We start from the raw sequence: 15,988 nt of genomic DNA on the forward strand, positions 1-15,988 counted from the left end.
CAGTTAGATTTACTGCCTTTGTAAAGGCACAGCAGCTCCGTGGTGGTTTCTATGCCAGGCCCAATTTCAAAGGGAACCCCCAGCAGGACAGGGTCAGGATTACTTGAGAGGAAACTTACCGTAGCAGTGGGATTCGTCTCAAGCGACAAGCTGTTCGTGTTATTCTCAAGGACAGAATAGACCTCAGCTTGGTGGGATTCTAGGCACTAGAGCGGGGAGAGGAAAGAGGGCTTGTGTCACATCACAAACACACAGTTCATGGACGTGAAAAAATGCACAGTTGCCTGCTGTGATCAGGGATTGCCATCTGTCCTAAATTTGAGTTCTGATGAGCCTAAAGCCTGTGTCCCCAAAGTCTGCCAGAGATCCTGAAGTCTGCAAAAGTCCTGGAAACTGCTTCCTGCCCTAACTGCACAGGGCAACCCTGTCCTTGTTATGATTTTGAATCATGGAGACATGATGAGATTGTTTTTCTCCCTAGGATATAAATCTAAGAAAGCAAGGCCCCTCCCACCTGCCTCCATCTACTCCAAATTCTTCACACGGTGCAGAATAAGACCTTCCACTATGGGGGACATTCACTGCTCAGTGGGACAGGAGGTGAACCTGCAAGCAAGATGAGCTCTGAATGGTACAATATGGCACTAGTGTGCACATCACTCCCAGGTTTCAATCACAATCATGCTGGGCATTTGGGAATGGAAAGAGTGGCTGAGCTGATGTCCTGATGCCCAACAGGACAGCAAAAGGTAGGAACTTCACAGTCACTTATAAGGGGACAATTTGCATTTGTTTTTTAAACCGGGAATTATTTTTCCCTCCTTAAAATGCAGAAATAATATGGGAACTGATACACACACACACACACACACACACTCTAAATCACACTTACATACATACACCCACACACTCCCCCTGAAACAGAGCTTAAATTCAGCCAGAGCTGTCCAGAGTAGAGCTCCAGTAAATATTTTCAAATTTCTGGGGGGCTGCGAGCTGGCTCTGTGGCTGAAGCCTGGAGCCCCAAGCCCCAGTACAGGTGCCCCGCAGGGCAGAAGCCCCGAGCCTTGGGTGCCCTGCAGGGAAGAAGCCCCAAGCCCTAGGGCACCCCATGGGGCAGAAGCCCTGAGCCCCAGAGCACCCCGCGTGGCAGAAGCCCTGAGCCCTGCCACCCCCCCCTCCACCCAATGGGACTAAAGCCCCGAGACTCCCTGCCCCAGAGCTGAAGCTGGGGCCCTGAATTGGGGGGGGGGGGGCGGCGTCCAGGAAATACATTATAAGAATTTAAGCTCTGCCCTGAATGCTCACACACAGGTACATGCAGAAACACACACACATGCTACACATGTGAGCATCTCCTTGTCCCTCAGATAATCGTGTCACTAAAGATCCATGTCAGACTGAATGATGCTCCAGATCTGCCTGGAGGATCTAATAAAACAATCAGGAGGACTTTTCCATATGTATTTCAAGGATGACAGCAGGTTGCCAAGGTGGCTGTTTCTCTGGCAACAAGAAGGTGGGAGGAGCTTAGGCAGGCAGGAGGGGCAGATGCTGTTAGGGAGGCATTGCAAAGTGAATGAGACTGTCATGTCTCTTAATACAGCAAAGAAAAAAAGCAAGTGCCTGGGGTTGATCCTGGGAGGCGCTGCGCATCTATCACCCCATTCATTTCCCTGGGAACTACACACATTCAGAACCCCTCTGGATCAAGCTCAAAGTGATCATGATTTAAAGAAGAGCACAGTGTGTTGGTAGGGGGATGAACAGCCTGCAAAGAGGCCCTGAGACAGACAGGGCAGCCAAAATCAGCAGAGCATCATGTGGTTCCTACCCCCACTCGCCCCTTCAAAGAGGCAAACATTAACAGTTATTTAATCTGTCCACTCATTCGGAACCCAGCCCCCAACACGCATGCATGTGCATGCACACAGTGCTCTCCTCTCAGCTTCCTTGCTCTCCGTTCCTTTCCTGCTGCTGGTCACAGAGAGTCTCTTGCCCTGTGCATTTTTCTCTCAGCAACCAAGCAGTGGCGGATTAGCCATTGGGCCAATGGGGCCCTAGCCAATTGGGGGGCACCTGGAAATACGGGCACCCCCATGCCCCGACCCGCTCTGCCCACTCAGCACTCCTGCGGGAGAGCAGGGGAAGACCCCGCTCCCTGTCAGGATTGCCGGGCTGGCGGGGCAGGGCAAGCCCCTGTGCCGCAACCCCATTTCCCCGGCAGGAGCACCAGGCGGGCAGGGAAGCCCCCACGCCCTGACCCAGCTCCCTGTCAGGAGTGCTGGCGGGAGGATGACGGGGGGGGGGGGCGAGGGGGCGGCAGGCGGAAAAGGTGGAGAGAGGCCCCCACTTGCTCTGATCTAGGACCCCACAAACCCCTAATCCGCCTCTGCAACAGAGAAATCAGGCTGTGTGTGCTACTGTGTGGTAACCAGCTCCAGCACCACACTAGCTTCTAATAGCGTAGATGGGACCAAAGGTGGTGCTTCAGGCCCCAAAACATTCCTTTTTACCTTGTCCTGCTAGATCAGCTAGAGTCACACCTGCAGGCACCAGGGAACAGGAGTGCAATCTGCACCCTTGGGTAGCTAGGCTGGAGGAGGCTTTAATCTCAGTGAATGGCACCTTTACATTCTGCCCAAGGTTCCCTAGGAACCTCAGCTGCTCAAGCTTCCCAAGAGACACTAAATGAGTGCATCTCTCAGGGAAATTAGCTGTGCCCCATTCTAAGATAATCCCACCTATATTTTGGGGACTAGCCCGGTCAGTTCCTAGCCCTTCATGGAGAAGGAGCAACGGGGGGGGTTGCACCATCATGTCCACCAGCACTTGCCTGGGGCACCTTCACAAAGCTGGCCCAGGGTTTAAAACACTGTTATTTTAAACTTTGGATAGACACCTCGAATGAGGCACCATGATGGAACGTGTAATTAAGATGGACCTGAGGCTGCATGACAACGCTGACTGAGCGAAAACTGGATTGGGATTTTTTTTTAAAACCTCCTTGCAGAAATCATCCACTTTTACAGAAAAACTCTCCATGTTTACTAAACAGTTGAATTAAAAAGAAATTTATTTCTAAAAGTAAAAGATTTATCAAATTAATTCCCCTCCCCCAAATTATTACCCTGGTATTTCCAGATGCTTTTTTTTAAACCTCAATTCCAAAAATTAAAAAACAAACCAAACCAAACCCCACTGGCCTCATAAGAACCTGTGAAGTTTGAGCTAGAAAAGACCTAGTCCATCCTCTTGTCCACATCAGCATCCCACCCTTCTAGGCAGTGCATTAGCATTCCCTACAGTACATTCTCCAGAGCTTTGTCCAGTCACAAATGATTCATGCAACTGAGCTTCCATCTCTCCCCTGGTGAGACTTTTCCACTCCATTATAGATCTCATGCTCAGAAAAGGTTTCCTGATATTCAGCCAATATTCTTCTCTGCTCACTTTCACCCTTTTACTCCCCCCCACACATTTGCCCTGCCGCCCATCTTAAGCAATTCCTTCCCTTCCTTGGGTAAACAGATGCATTGCAGCCACCAGGCTAGGGGAATGGAAACAACTGCCCTGGGCCACTTTAAGGAGTGGTCAAAGGGTGTCAATTTTATTCTGAGCAGAAGGCAAAAGTTATAGAGAAGAGACGGCATAAGAAGATACCTCGCCTCCTCACCAACCCTCTCTTTGGAATCAAATCCTTCCTTATACTGAGGTGAATGGAGTGCACTGTGTCTCTCCTCCAGCCCCCAGATCACCCTATTTTTACATGGTGCCATGCTGGTGTACACATGGAGGTCTGACTGTATGCCACATTGGGGATGGGGGTAGTTCTGGTGGTACTCACAGTGTAGATGGAGCCAGATGGTTCTGAGCTTCCTGAAGGGGCTTGGGCTCCTGTGCTCAGGTCTGGGCATCTCTGGAGGACATCTGGGCATCTCCCATGACACACCACCAACTTAGGCCAAGACACTAAATGACAGATCTGTTGTAAACACACGACATTCCAAAATGTGAAATACATGTTTGCATGATTCTTGTACTTAACACATGATCAGTGATAACTAGTGAATCACATTTCTACAGCACTTTCATCACAAAGGACCACTTTGAAAACAGTGGGCTCGACCCTCCTCTTGCACCAGTGTAAACCAGTGAAATCAGCTGGGTTACACTGGTGTAAAATGGTGTGAACCAGACTGTGTTTACACAAAAATGACTTCTACAATACAGGCATCTCTGTGGTGGAGCTTGCACCTATTTCACGGCACAGGAAATGAAGACAGCCCTACCCAGCTGCACCTGTAGGGGGAATGTTAGAGGGGCAGAATGCAATTACTTAAAATGAGACTTGGTCAGGAAACTAGTGCTAACATCACAACCCTTGAGAAGAGTACGAGGAGACTTTTTATTGGTCAGTAATACACTGAGGCATTGGTCCAATACTGACTTGAAGGAAGATGACCTCTTCTGGAGTCACCAACACCATTTCCTTCAGCAAATGAGTTTTCCGTAGAGATCTCCCATTCAAATACAGACCAAATCTAACTCCACTTAGCTTGTGAGATCTGACAAGGTCATCACCCCCTCCGCGGTTGTGTATACAAAGGACAGAAATGTAAGGTGCAGCATAATACAAGGCAATATTACTTCACTTGATTCATGACTTTGTGGAGGGGTTTTCCTTTTGTGAAGGAGAGTGTCATTCTACCAACATGGCGGAGGGAAACCACTACTACCACCACAGGTACTCTCCTGGCTGAGCAAAATTGTTCATAACAATGCAGAAAAGGCAGAAGTATTTGAAAAGTATTTCTGTCCTGTATTTGGAAAGAAGCAGGATGACATTTGTCTCATATCACATGAGGATGATGAGCTACTTTCCAATCCATTAGTAATTAGGGATAAACATTTAAATCTTCAAGCCTAGAGAACTTGTGTTAAGAAATTCTATGGCCAGCATTATACAGCAGGTCAGCCTAGACGATCCCTTCTGGTGTTAAAAAATAAATAATCAGTAGGTCAACTCAAAATCTGGAGATGTCAGCAAGTCTTGAAATTTCCCCCTAGGAAGACATCTGGCTAAACTCTCTGGAGTAAGGGGAAGGGACTTGTCCTCAGCCTTGGTACTAGTCCAGCCTGTGCTTATTTTCCCTCCATTTGGTTAACTATTTTGGTTGCGATGTGGACAGAGCATTTTTCCTGCTAAGGAGGAGGGGCAGTGTCTGCATTTCACATCCATTCACAGTCACTACCTCTATGGGTATGTGTCCGCAATGCAATTAAACACCCTCAGCGGGCCTGTGTCAGCTGACTCGGGCTCGCAGGGCTCAGGCTACAGGGCTGTTTAACTGTAGTGAAGACATTTGGGTTCAAGCTGGAGCCTGGGCTCTGAGACCCTCTGGGCTCCAGTCTGAGTTGCAGTATAGACATAGCCTATGAGGTGAGGCCCCAGGGGTACGGAGGCATCAGCAGGCCCGTAACTAGACAAACTAAAGTGGGGAGTCAGTATAGATCCGAATGGGAGGTCTGGAATCACTTGTGAAGTCATGGTGTTTTAGTCAAAAAGAAGCCAAAGCAAAAGGAGAAAGAAGCTTACTCCCTATTTATTTGAAATTCTACAATAATTTGCAAGTGACCAATCAAATACCTACAAACATACACAAAACCCCTCATTTAGTTCTCATAAGGCACAAAACACAGAACAAATTGTTATTGAAAAACCCAGCATCAGCACTGCTTTGATACGTTTTGGGGTTTATTTTTTAAAACGCAGGTTAGCTCCTTCTCTATACACACAATAAGGATGATAAGCTTCCATGCCCACTACTATCTGGCATTCACAAGATTGATAGCTGTGGCTGCATCAAAAGTCCTGAGTGCCTGAACAATCTCCCAAGGGCCTGAAGTTCAGGCCAAAGGCCTGTAGTTTGGTAGGTGCGTGGAAAAGAGAGTGATTAATCAGATTGGAGTCAGGGCAGCAGACCCATGGGACACAGGGTGAAAGGCAGTGATTTCACAGGGGCCTGAAACAAATTGGCAGCCTCACAGCACATGGTGGGCAAGAGAGACAGAGACATCGGAGAGGCCTGAGCTAGGTGAGCACCCTGAAGAGGCACAGGGTGCAAGGCCGTAGCCTCACACAGGCTGCTCCCTTGCTTCAGGCCCCACAGGACACGGTGGGGGAGATTGTGACTTTAGAGAGTTGCCAGCAATCACATTTTTGTTGTGAGACTCGTGTTGGGTATTTTGACTTGAAGCCTCTTGTCATGTAGGGATGAACATGAGCAACGTTGCAAAGTTTTTCCCTTTCCCCAGATGGCCGCCGTTTCCCATACCCCATTAGTTGGGCCTGATGCCAGGCTGCTCTTAATTAAGATGGCTACCATTTCCCTACAGCCTGTGCAGGTGACAGTGAGGTTGCCCCTAGGAAAGAGGGCCACCACCTTCCAGTGTCTCCAATGAGACTTAAAGTCAGGCTACATTTTAGCAAAGGTGTGTGCTGTCAGGAGGCGGGGAGGGGCCATGCAAAGAGAAGGTGAGTACAGGGCACAAGGAAGGACACTGGCAGATGGGGTGGGGGTGGAGTAGTGAATATAGGAGGACAGGATAATTAAGAGAGGACTGACTCATTATTTTTGACTGTTTTGGGGCAGGCAATGCTGGGATTAGGAAATTGTGAACAGAGAAAGGCAAGTGATGAGTGCCACCCCGAGACAGAGAGGAGAGAAAGTGAAGTCTCCTTCTTAGAAGGGGGTGGGGGGCGGTCAACCTTCCAGGACTGGCCTGGAGTCTCCAGGAATTAAAGATTAATCTTTAATTAAATATTATGTCATGTGATAGAACTTCCAGGAATATCTCCAACCAAAACTGGCAACTGTAATGTGTGTGTATGTGATGAATTTTAGGTTGAATTTTCAACTTGAAATGATCTCACATATGGACTGTGACCAGGCAGCTTCCCTAAAGCTTAAACAGCATTGCCAACCTCAAGTGCTCAGAAAGATGAGACTCGTTTAAATATCATGAGATTAAAAATAATAAAAATGTTGGTTCTTTTGGTTTCCACATTTTCAAATGCCACAACCTTTGAGGGCTAGAAACTTACATTTTTTTTAAAAAGTGAAAGATGAGATTCTCATGTAATCACATAACTCCTGGAGCTTGGGTTTTAAGCAAAACACTGCATATTGCAAAATTCACAATAAAATCTGTGAATTAGCAACACTGGAATAATCAGAAGACAAACAAAAAAAATTATCTATTTTTTTTCCATCTCAAACCCATGATTTTTGAGGGGGAAGAAGGTATCTCATGATGTTTGAACCTTTGAGGTAGGTGGTACTGCAGAGTCCTGAGGCAGAGGAGCAGTCCCACAAGATAAAAAACATCAAGCATACTTGCCTACAATGGAAAATGAAAAGCCTGACAATTTTCCTACATGCTGCTCTCTGGGCTCCCTCCTGCACTGACTTGGAGTCTGTGACACTTGCCTACAGTGGACTTATTCCAGAATAGCTATTCCTGATTAACACCATGTATGGATGCTCTTATTTCAGAATGACTGCCTTACTCCAAATTAGCTTAATCCATTTTGGAGTCACACTTTACCTTATTCCGGATTAATTTTCATGTGTAGACAAACTGTAAAAGGCACAGCACAGAACTCTCAGCCTTCCCAATCCTGGGATGTTCTGGGGACTGGAGAGGCTGGGGCCTCTTGGAAAGCTGCCTGTCACTGCCTGAATGCTATGCAAAGCTGCATGCTACAGTCCTGCCCCCTACAGTCCTGTCCCTGCAATGCCCCTCCCTCTACCAGCTCCACACCAGCATGACCCCCACACCAGGAGTTGTGAGGGTGTCCTTGGAAGACATGTGTGTAGCTGTCTTCTGCAGTTCCTGTCCTGGGGAAATCCTGCTCTGACTGGAACCGAGACTGTTAGTGTCCATTTATTCATTCCAGTCCCTTTACTGGGCTAAAGGAGGGGAGAGGTTCTCACCCCTGATTTCTCTCTGCCATTAATGTCTAATAATTGTCATTTTTTTAAATCAGAAAAATAATCTGTCTCTGACTGCATTATGACAAGAGTGGTACTCCAGGATTCAAGAGCTGTTGCCTTGGCAGCCTGTCTTGGCGAGCTCTTCATTCCTTCTCTAATTTATTTGATGCCATGTTCACAAGAGCTTATGAATATAAGAACAGCCATACTGCTTCAGACCAATTGTCCATCTAGCCCAGTGTCCTGTCTTCCGACAGTGGCCAATGCCAGGTGCCCCAGAGGGAATGAACAGAACAGGGCAATGATCAAGTGATCCATCCCCTGTTGCCCATTCCCAGCTTCTGGCGATCAAAGAATAGGGACACCCAGAGCAGGGGTTCCACCCCTTACCGTCTTGGCTAATAGCCATTGATGGATCTATCCTCCACAAACTTATCTAATTATTTTTTGAACCCAGTTATAGTTTTGGCCTTCACAACATTCCCTGGCGACAAGTTCTACAGGTTGACTGCGTTGTGTGAAGAAGTTCTTCCTTTTGTTTGTTTTAAACTTGCCACCTATTAACTTCATTGGGTGATCCCTGATTCTCATGTTATGTGCAGGGCCGGATTAACCTTTTGTGGGCCCGGCGCAAAACGTATTTGTGGGCCCCCATGAACGCAATGGAGCATGGTGCGGGGAGGTCAGTCTCTGGAGTGAGGGGCCAGCCAGAGGCAATGGGGCATGGCATGGCTGGGGCAGCCCTGCTCTACCCAATGCTAGGGCACTATTTAGAAACTGGCAGTTGCCAGCCGCACAGTGGCCTGCCCGGCCCTGTGCTGCCAGCATGCCCCTTCCCTCAGGGGTGGGCCTATGCCACACCACACAGCGCCCCCCCCCCCCGCCCTACACTCCCCGACTCCCTATGGCCAGAGGCCCCCCAGATCCACTATGCCCAGCACCCCCCCAGACCCACCCACAAATGCACAGCGCCCTGCACAACACCACCCCTACCCACAGCCCCACCACAACTGCCCAACACCCCCCACAGACCCCCCCATTCCCTAGTGCCCCAACACACAGAGATCCTCCTCACCCCTTCACAGCCCAGCACCCCCCCAGGCTCCCCACAGACCCACTCCCCCAAGCTCTGCCTCCTGGCCGCACTTACCGGCCTTGCTGGGAGGCGACTGTGTCTGCCAGGCTGAGCCGGCAGCGCAGCCAGGGCCAGTCCCAGGGCCGGGAATCGCTCCAGCCCCTCGGGAGTGGCATGATCAGCCAGGCCAGGGCCTGCCCCGGCCAGGCTCCCTCAAGACGCACTTGCCTGGAGGGGCCCAGCGAAGCTGCTCACACTGTCTCTCCCCCTACACCTGGCTGAGACTGGCCAGGCTTCTGCATCAGTCCCAGGTGGCTCAGCTCCACGGAGACAGGTGGGGCCCCGCAGATGGTGGGAAGCTGAGACTGGCCACAGCCAGAGGTGCACTGGGGTCCAGCCAGAGGACTGAGAGGAGCAGGGGGTGCGGCCAGGGAGGGCAGGCAGGCCAAGAGGAGCAAGTGGTGGGCGGGGGGAGCCAGCAGGGTCTCGGGGCGCAGTGCAAGCAGAGCTGGCCGGGGCCCCTTCTCAGTATGGGCCCGGCTCCATGGAGCCACTGGAGCCATTGTGAACCCGACACTGGTTATGTGAACGAGTAAATAACACTTTCTCCACACCATTCATGATTGTATAGATCTCTGTCTTATTCCCCCTTTAGTTGTCTCTTTTCCAAGCTGAAAAGTCCCAGTCTTTTTAATCTTGTCTCAGATGGAAGCTGTTCCATACCCCAACCGTTTTTGTTGACCTTCTCTGTACCTTTTCCATTTCTAATACATCTTTTTTAAGATGGGGCGACCAGAACTATATGCAGTATTCAGGGTGTCAGTGTACCATGAATTTATATAAGGGCATTATGATATTTGCTGTCTTATTATCTACCCCATTCCTAATGGTTCCTAACATTGTTAGCTTTTTTGACTCCGGCTGCACATTGAGTGGGTGTTTTCAGAGAACTATCCACAATGACTCCAAGATCTCTTTCTAAGTGGTAACAGCTAATTTAGACCCCATCATTTTGTATGTATAATTTGGATTATGCTTTCCAATATGCATTACTTTGTGTAAGCAGTGTCAGGATGAGCTCCACCCTGACATCTGGTGGTGAGGTGTGGCAAGTTTTCTGTGGAAAAGAACTTCAGGGGCCGATCTCATTTGCATAGGCACACCCACCCCACCTAGAATGAGGCCATAGCTGCCCAAATGGTCACTTTGGCTGCTGTGGGATCCCCAGTGTCTCTGTTATTGGGGCAGGAAGAATAAATTGTTATTACCCTGATTATGGGAACTGTGCTTGGAACTGTACTTGGCCTTTTGTTATGATGGAAGGACTCACCATCAACTAAGTGGCACTCGCTAGGCAAGGGTCATGGGTTCCAAAACTCTGTGAATAGAGGGAGGTTGGGGACAAGTATTAATATTTGGTGGCATGGGCCCCTTGGTGAGGGCCTTATGTGCTAACTGCACTTCCTTCTCTCTCCACTGTGGAATATCAGAGCTAATTTTGATTTTATTAGAAGTCTAGTTACAGGCTGCTGAACTCACTTTGGGCTAACAGTACATCAGCACTGAGGCTCTCCTACTACAAGCTGAATTCACTAAAGAGCTGAACTGACTAAGAGCTGAAATCACTGAGCGTTGTGTTAAGTAGCGGGGGAGCCTGAAGATATATTGTGGAGCAGTTTGCGGGATGGCTGGAGTGCCTTGTGGACAGGCTGTTGGAGCAGTTCGTAGGACGGCGGGAGCTGCTGGTGGGCCGTGGAGCAGTTCGTGGGACGGCGGGAGCTGCTGGTGGGCCGTGGAGCAGAGCTGAGCGAAGGAGTTCGTGGGGCGGCTGGCGGAGCAGAGCGAAGGCCTATGGAGCTGTGGGGCGATCAGCTTCAGATCATGTAAGGTGCCTCTTACCCCCGTCCCATCTCCACCCAGGTTGGGAGGTAAAGCTCCGCAGATAAACTTTCGAACTCTGGGGCTGCCCTGACCAGGGACAGAGACTTTTGGGTCATTGGACTTTTGGGACTTTGGGTGATTTGGGGTTGCTGGACTCAAGAACCAAAGGGAAAGGGGCATGCCCCAATTTGCTTGGGGTGGGTTTTTTTTGCTCATGGGTTGTGTTATGAATCCTGTTGGTGGTGTTTCCCCAACATAATGCCACATTGTTTCTCTCTGTTATTAAAAGGCTTTTTGCTACACTCAGACTATGTGCTTGCGAGAGGGGAAGTATTGCCTCTTGGAGGCGCCCAGCGGGGGTGGTATATATTTGTCCCAGGTCACTGGGTGGGGGCTCGAGCCGGTTTGCATTGTGTTATTGGAATGGATCCCCTAGATATTGAACCCGGCCCTTGTTGCTGCCAACTCTGACGGGCAGAAGGGTTACATTTGCATTTATGAACATTGAATTGCAGCTTCCAATTTGTTGCCCAGTCACCCAGTTTAGTGAGATCCCTTTGTAGCTTTTTGCTGTCTGCTTTGGATTTAACCATCTTGAGTAATTTTGTATCATCTGCAAATTTTGCCACCCCACCATTTACGCTTTTTCCAGATCATTTATAAATATGTTGAACAGCACTGGTCCCCATACCAATCCCTGGATGATACTGCTAGTTACCTCTCTCCATTCTGAAAACCAACCATTTATTCCTACCCTTTGTTTCCCATCTTTTAACCAGTTACTGCTCCAGTAGAGAACCTTTCCTCTTAGCCCATGACTGCTTATTTAAGAGCCTGTGGTGAGGGACCTTGTCAAAAGCTTTCTGAAAGTCCAAGTACACTATGCCCACTGCATCATTTTTGTCCACCCCCTCAAAGAATTATAATATATTGGTGAGGCATGATTTCCCTTTACAATAGCCATGCTGACTCTTCCCCAACAGATCATGTTCATCAATGTGTCTGACAATTCTGTTCTTTACTATTGTTTCAACCAGTTTGCCTCGTACTGAAATTAGACTTACTGGCCTGCAGTTGCCAGGATCACCTCTGGAGATTTAAAAATTGGCATCACATTAGCTATCCTCCATATTAGCTACTGGTACAGAAGCTGATTTAAGTGATAGGTTACATACCACATTAGTAGTTCAGCAATTTCTTGAGTTCCTTGGGCGAATATCAGAGAAGGGCATGCCTAGTAGTTAATGTAGGGCAGGAGGGCTAGGTCCCCACACCAACGAGGGTTCAGAGCCAGAAGGTGAAGAGCCAAGGTCATATACCAGGAATCACAGGTGCCGGCTTCCAAGTTTCCCCGTGGGTGCTCAACCCCCACTACACTCCTGGTCCTGCCCCATCTCCACCCCTTCCCCCAAATCCCACCCCCACCCCGCCTCTTCCCGCCCTGCCCCGCCTCAGGCCCTGCCCCCACTCCACCCCCTCCCCTAAGCCCCCACCCCACCCCGCTTCTTCCCGCCCCCACTCTGTCCCTTCCCTGCCTGTTCCTGCCCAGTTCCACCCCATCCCCATCTCTATCCCTCCCTCTTCCTCTCAGTGCTTCCTGCACACCACGGAACAGCTGATCCGCGGCAGGCGGGAGGTGCTGGGAGGGAGCGGGAGGAGTTGATTGGTGGGGCTGATGGCAGCAGGAGGCACTGGGGGGTGGGGGAGAGGGAGGAAGGAGAACTTGGCTGCCGGTGGGTACTAAGCACCTGCTAATTTTTTTCCGTGGGTGCTCCAGGGCTGGAGCACTCACGGAATTGGTGCCTATGCCAGGAATCATGCTGTGTCAGGAAACCAGGAGGTCAGGACCAGGAGACAAGTGCAGGTAGTACAGGGAGAGGGAATCCAAAGCAGGGTGGAGAGCAGTTGTACCAGCAAGTTCCTGTTCCTCCTTCTGGCTTAAGTAGGGAGAGTAGGCCAATCAGGAGGCCCAGCGTTCCAACAATTGGGGCTCAGAGTGGAGCCTCCCAGATGAGCTGGGCTTCAAGGAAAGCCAGGTCTAGCTCATCCCAGCAAGCTGATAAATGGCGGGAAAGAGAGTGATGACCTCCCTGTAGACCTGGGTTTAGGACCTGGATCATGACACTATAGTTATAAATGCCACAGAAAAGTCCATAAGGAAATTAATAATTCATCTGCAGAGCAGTGTTTGAGTAGCGGCAATAAATAAGGCCTAGGGCCACACCTTGAACAATGCAGAGAAACCAGAATATTGAATAGTTGCTCATTAAGTAAGTACTGTCCCTCCTGTGCTGAGATGAGGCAGAGGTCCAATGGAAAAAATAGCATGTAATCATGTAACTAAAGACTCTATCATAAGGCATACACATAAGTGGCCCAATTCAAGGATGCATAGGCAAACTTAATTCTGGCATTTCCTAAGTTTTAATTGCTTGACTTTGCAACATTAATAATGTTTTTACTGCAGGTTTTTGTATATAACATCCCAGGTTTTTAAAAAAAACAAAGTGGAAAACCAGAAATTTCATCATGTGGAATCATATTGATACCCACACGGTTTGTCAGAAGAACTGGAAGTAGTAAGTCCACAGCACAGATCTTTGCCACTTGAGCTAGCAGCATCACTGAATGCAGTAGAAGATTGCCATCCCCTATTTAGACCAGCCACCAGAGGTGGATGAGACACACACTTTGCCTGTGGGTTACAGAGATTTGCGGCAGCAGAGGAATTTGAGATTCAGGAATTCTAGGTTCCTTTCTAGGTTCTGGAGAGTGGTGCGCTCCAATGAGCACAGACTCTTATGCCCCTGCTCCCCCTAGACCTGACCCCTTCTGCCCCATCCCCAGTTGACTGTTCCTGTCCCAGCCCTGACTCTTCCTCCCCCCGGCTCCACATCCCAGTTTCCTCCTGTCCCCACCTCTTCATCCTAGTCCCAGTCTTCTCCTTGGAGTTCCAGTCTTCCCTGACCTTAGCTGCCAGTCCCAGTCTCCTTCCTTGGGCTTCTCATCTCAGTCTCCCTTCATTCTCTTTGCCCCAGTCTCCTTGCCCAACTAGTTCCTGTATCCCACCTCCCCCACACACCCCGCAATGTCCCTCACCCCTTTCCCCCGGCTTCTTGTCCAGCCAATCCCAATATTCACCCAAGGCTCCTTGTCCATTCTGTTTCCTCCACTGCACACCTTCCCCAGGGGTCTAGCTCTTGCCCTTCTGCATTCCAGATTGGCTGCTTCTCCACCACACTGCCTGGGCGCCAGCAGTGAGGGAGCATTGGGAGCACAGGAGAGAGAGTTTTTGAGCTCTGAGTTCCTGTGCCTGGTGCTGTGAGAAGTGATTGCAGGGGAAGTCCTGCTCAGCCTGGCAGCCCTGGGGTTCAGCATGCTCAGTTGCTCTTTGGGGATAGTGCACACACAGTCTGGTTGACACAAATCATTTTTAACATGAACAAAACTATATATTTACCCTTCATCTTGTTCTCTGATATGGCTGAACCATTTTTGCTGAAACTTAAGAAAACCCAACAGTCTGAGGTGGACTCTCAGCGTGGAAAATTTCAGTCCAAACAGTTAAAGTTTGGTAAAGTTATTAACTACTGAAAACAGGGTCTTATAATGGGAAGTGTCAAGAAACCTTAGCTACAGGCATCACTACCAGATGCGCCTGTAATACTTATCTTAGGACTTGCCTTTCTCTTCCACAGCAGCAGAGCTGTTTCAGTGATGCTCAATATGGTGAGGATAGTGGTAAGAGCGATGAGAAACTTCCACGTGCTGGGGGAGGGCTCTCTGTACCCTGTGTCTGTGAGGAGGAAGGCAAATGATTCACGGCATGAGTGGTGGTGAGAACCCACTATTCATTTTTACCCCCAAGTTTTCCATTCAACAGCTGTCAGAGGGCTAAAACTCACAAGCAGCTCTGAAGAACATATCTTTTAATACATGTTTTCTTTTAAATCACATCCTGGATGAATGTGAAAGGTCCCAAAAACAAAGACTGATAGTGATGGACAGAATCAGGTACAGGTAGGTCCTTGCAAGATTTCCCAACCCCTCCAACTTTGCCACTGTACCTCACGCCTGACACCTCACCTTCTCTGTGGGAGAAGTAGACTGGGGAAGACACGGATGGTACGGTGGAGCGCAGGAAACAGGGACATGTGACAGACATGGATAAGCGGGGGGTGGCAAAGCCATGAAAGGGTCTTGAAAGTGAAGGCTAAAAGAATGACTTTGATAATGGTGTAAGACAGGGAGCAAGTGGAGAGATCCAAAGAGGAGGTTATATGGTCAGAACAGCAGGCAAAGATGATGATATTTGCAGTTGCATTTTGTACGGATTAGAGTAAGGTGGCACTCCTTGCCGACATAGCTATGTTGGCAACATTTTGTAGTGTAAACCAGGCCTTAGCCTCTTTGTGCCTCCATTTCCTCATCTGTAAGATGGGGATAATGCTATTTACCTCCTTTGTAAAACACTTTGACATCTGTGGATGAAAAGTGCTACCCAAGTGCTAGGTATTACGAGTTTCTACCTTGTTTTGATGTAAAGAAAAAAAGGGCAAAAAACTCCAGCCAGATTTTGCCTTTCAAACCTCTTCTTCTAATCTCTCATTGGCTAGGTGAGGCGCAGTCGGAGCTTACCTCTAAAAAGGACGAATACCCCTTTTCCTGTTATCGTTATGTTTGTCCACTTGGCCTCACAGTAGTAGGTGCCAGTAGCAGAGGGGTTTCCTGGTGGCCCAATTGTATGTGGGTAATCCTTCTCTGTTGTCTGGTTCGTCCGTCCAGGAGGGATTGCTTTAGATACTAAAGAATTTTTGATTGTGGTGGTCTTGCCTTGTGAGTTTACCCAGTAATAATGGATCGTGAAGGTGGTGTATTCCTTCATGTAGGGGTAGCTGACCAGGCAGTTCACAGATACTTCTTCATTGGCAAAAGCAACCTGGATCAGGGGGGTTTGTTTTACAGAGACTTTCTGTCCTGCAACCTGCCGTCCTAGACAATAGGAGATAATCATTAGCATTTATGTAACAAC

The 15,988-nt window shown here is 48.9% G+C and overlaps 1 protein-coding gene across 3 annotated transcripts in view; it reads right to left on the reverse strand.

Moving 5' to 3' along the window:
* NFAM1 (NFAT activating protein with ITAM motif 1) overlaps positions 1-15,988 on the reverse strand; it is a 42,027-nt gene that overhangs the window by 8,303 nt on the left and 17,736 nt on the right. For 2 of the 3 annotated variants that reach the window (XM_043544435.1, XM_043544429.1), the window contains exons 2-5: positions 15,595-15,948; positions 14,628-14,752; positions 3,848-3,985; positions 120-206 (exon numbers count right to left, since the gene is read on the reverse strand). In XM_043544435.1, coding sequence (XP_043400370.1) covers positions 120-206; positions 3,848-3,985; positions 14,628-14,752; positions 15,595-15,841 — 597 coding nt within the window. In that variant the 5' untranslated portion in view covers positions 15,842-15,948. The remainder of the gene's footprint in view (positions 1-119; positions 207-3,847; positions 3,986-14,627; positions 14,753-15,594; positions 15,949-15,988) is intronic. The other variant, XM_027826464.3, reaches the window with a different exon arrangement.

Source organism: Chelonia mydas, chromosome 1, assembly GCF_015237465.2.
Source record: "Chelonia mydas isolate rCheMyd1 chromosome 1, rCheMyd1.pri.v2, whole genome shotgun sequence".
In the NCBI taxonomy this organism is placed as follows: domain Eukaryota; kingdom Metazoa; phylum Chordata; order Testudines; family Cheloniidae; genus Chelonia; species Chelonia mydas.